Source organism: Anarrhichthys ocellatus, unplaced genomic scaffold (assembly GCF_004355925.1).
Source record: "Anarrhichthys ocellatus isolate YVR2014 unplaced genomic scaffold, GSC_Weel_1.0 scaffold3661, whole genome shotgun sequence".
NCBI lineage: Eukaryota > Metazoa > Chordata > Actinopteri > Perciformes > Anarhichadidae > Anarrhichthys > Anarrhichthys ocellatus.
Genome location: NW_022283635.1, coordinates 431 through 3,893, shown reverse-complemented (window position 1 = coordinate 3,893; position 3,463 = coordinate 431). Strand labels below are relative to the sequence as shown.

Sequence of the window (3,463 nt, the reverse complement as noted above, 5' to 3'; positions counted from 1 at the left end):
CGCACACACACACTCACAGACACACACTCACACTCACACCTGCTCAGGTGCGTCTCAGTCTTTATTGGGTCATCTGTTTGCTGCTCTACTGACAGGATGAGTAACCAAGTACTTTATTGAGGTACTTGTACTTTACTTTGATGTTACTTTATGATTTAGTTGATGAAGAGAGTAAATCTTGAGACGTCTCTGTCTCCTCTTTGCATGTCTGACCATTATAAACAAGTATAATATAACTATAATAACTGCTTCCATGTGGATCTTTGAGATGCATTCTGGGAAATGTAGGAAATCACTGAACACACAAGAAATTTCAATAAACATTTAATGAACCTGAACTGTGATGAGTGTCAAAGATCAGAGGGAATGAATTCATCTCTATATTCAGATATTAATAAATCATCTCAACATAAACATAAACAATATGAGATATGAGACCAGTACAACCAGACCAGTAAAACCAGACCAGTACAATCAGACCAGTACAACCAGACCAGTACAACCAGACCAGTACAACCAGTGAGGTTTAAACACTGTTCTTCTACTGGTGTTCTTCTACTGTTGTTCATCTACTGATGTTCATCTACTGGTGTTCATCTACTGTTCATCTACTGGTGTTCATCTACTGTTGTTCTTCTACTGGTGTTAAGAAAGGATTATCTGGTTCTTCTTCTCCTGGTGTTGTTCATATACTGGTGTTCTTCTACTGTAGTTCTTCTACTGTTGTTCATCTACTGGTGTCCATCTACTGTTGTTCTTCTACTGGTGTTAAGAAATGATTATCTGGTTCTTCTTATAATGGTGTTGTTCATCTACTGGTGTTGTTCTTCTTCTACTGTTCTTCTGTTGTTCTTCTACTGTTGTTCATCTACTGTTGTTCATCTACTTGTGTTACATACAGACACACACACACCCCGCCTCAGAAGTTCTCCTTGTAGAAGTTGAAGCTGAAGTGTTCACATTCAGCCTTGATGACTTTAGCCAGAGCCATAGAGCCGCAGTAGAACACATGGACTTTCCCTTTGTTCTCCTCCGACATCTTCTGGAACACCTGGAACACAACATCACCTGTCTCACTACAGGTGAGGAGCAACCAGCACCAACGTGCCTCATTGACATAGTGATGCATGTACATATTTGTTATATATATTTATTTTATTAATAAAATAAACCCCTTATTTAAAGGGCTCAAATATTAGGCCTCGCCTCTACTTATAACAGTATTAAATAGTACTGTACCTTTAAACATTCCAACATTCTGCACTATTAGACACAAAGAAAACCTGTCACAGCTCTGCCACCATTATCCTGTTTTGTCATATTTATATAATTAAATCTAATATGTTTATATATAATATATATATTATATATAATATGTTTATATATATTATATATTATATATAATATATATATTATATATAATATGTTTATATATATTATATATAATTAGTGCTGGGCAAGTTAATGCGTTAATTTAGCGTCAACGCATTCATTAATTAACGCCGACAATTATTTTATCACGCGTTAACGCATTTTTAAAATTTATTATATATATATATATTTTTTTTTTTATTGAAAGACAAGAGACAATACATATAAATAACAACAAGAGGATGACAAGAACAGTGGGATAAAAGCCAGAAAACATCCTATAGTCAGTTGTGTATGTATGTGTGTGTGTGTGTGTGTGTGTGTCCTTGAGCCTTTTGAGATGGGAAAATAATAATAATAATTAAAAAACAACAACAAAAAAAACAGGTAAGTATTTTTTATTTATTATTATTGTAACAGACTGTCTCATGTTTATGGTTTTGATATGTCCCTTCAGGGTTGCCGTAGAGAAAAGGCGACTTCCGCTTCAGGTCGAGGGGGGGGGGGGGCAGAAATAAAGAGAGAAGCTGCACCAGCTGTTGCTCTCCCTGGAGACTACTGGACATCGCTGCGGTAAAGTCAGCAGACACTCAGATCTCCGTGGTCCACTCAGCAGACACTTACATGTTAGTGCACCTATATGCTGACATTCACGGTAAACGCATTTAAACGGCACAGATCGGGAGCGAGCGAAGGACTTTGAAAGTTAGCGAAAAGATTAACGTGAGACAACATCCGGTTTCTTCAGACGAACATCCGGTTTTCAGAATAAGATGCCAACAAAGTATGAATTATATTCACATTAAGTATAAAACATGCTACCTGCATCTCGTGAACCAAATGTTATTGCCCTTTTGTTCATATAGCAGTACTTTTAAAATAAAAGTGCGCAATACACTACTTTTGAATTCATTATTGAACTTTGCCATAACAATGAGATTAATCGCAAAAAATACATGCGATTAATCGCGATTAAATATTTTAATCGTTGCCCAGCACTAATATAAATGTAATAAACATATATATATATTATGTTTAGTACATTTATTGTCTACATATCAATGTGTCCTCACCTTCCCCCACTCAGGGCGTCCAGGTTGAGTCCTGGTCCTCAGTCCGGTGATGGAGTCCTTCTTCTCCTTCTCGGCCAGCAGGTCCAGCGCCATCTGCAGGCCGATGGCCTTCATGTCGTTCTTACTGAGCGCTGACGTCATGTACATGTGCATCTCCAGGAAGCGGCCTGACATACAGCAGAGGATCAGGTTCAGGATTATCTCTCAGAAAAAGGTTCTAATCAGCTGTTATATCGTTCTTCTTCTCTCCTCCAATCAAAAAACAGACACAAAACAGTTTCATTCTGACTCCAGATGTTTTATTCACATGTAAAATGATTCCGACTTCCACAGAGTCACATGAGAGAATCCTGCTGAACTCGATGTTGAGTTACTTTCATTACTGAACTGTAAGTATTGATTGAAGAGGTTCAAACTGTGACTTCATAATAACACCCGTTTCATAATTCAGAAACAGCAGTTATGTTATAATAATATAATAATCATAACAATAATAATCTGTGTTTACACAGCAGTAAACATGCCATTCACATAGACTGATCCGGGTTTTCCTCAGTAAACCTGGTTTCTGGTCCAAGTTCATTGAGTTTATCTGGATCATGTTACTAAATTAACCATCATCATCATCATCCTAATCATCATCATCATCCTTATCATCATCATCATCCTTATCATCATCATCCTTATCATCATCATCATCCTTATCATAATCATCATCATCCTTATAATCATCATCATCATCATCCTTATAATCATCATCATCATCCTCCTCATCCACATAACAATTAATATTGTTACTGTGACCCTCCAGCTGGTCTACGGTCACAGAGACCTTCACTGGTGAGACCTTCAGGTGGTCCTCAGGTCTTAAATATGGAAACAGTCTCTCAGTGAATGTGTGTGTGAAGGTGTGTATGTGTGTGTTGGTATCAGGATCAGAGGACAGCTTTCCTCTGTTCCAGTCCAGATTCACTCGGATCCTCTGGGGATTCTTCTCCACTACGAGATCAGGGTCTGGA

General features: G+C 37.6%; 1 protein-coding gene across 1 annotated transcript; it reads right to left on the bottom strand.

Annotated features, from left to right (window-relative positions):
• Positions 1-311: 311 nt before the first annotated feature.
• Positions 312-3,114, bottom strand: LOC116379079 (NADPH oxidase 5-like). Its single transcript, XM_031840994.1, has 2 exons — positions 2,445-3,114; positions 312-1,051 (listed from the first exon to the last, which is right to left on the bottom strand). The coding sequence occupies exons 1-2, from the start codon at positions 2,616-2,618 to the stop codon at positions 920-922; spliced, it is 306 nt and encodes a 101-aa protein (XP_031696854.1). The 5' UTR covers positions 2,619-3,114; the 3' UTR covers positions 312-919.
• Between the last annotated feature and the right edge of the window lie 349 nt (positions 3,115-3,463).

What these genes read in the sequence shown, in the direction of transcription:
- LOC116379079 (XM_031840994.1), bottom strand. Translation starts at nt 2,618, where the DNA reads ATGTCAGGCCGCTTCCTGGAGATGCACATGTACATGACGTCAGCGCTC. An exon ending in GACGCCCTGAGTGGGGGAAG is followed by an intron (nt 1,052 to 2,444) that starts GTGAGGACACAT and finishes GTTGTGTTCCAG; the next exon opens with GTGTTCCAGAAGATGTCGGA.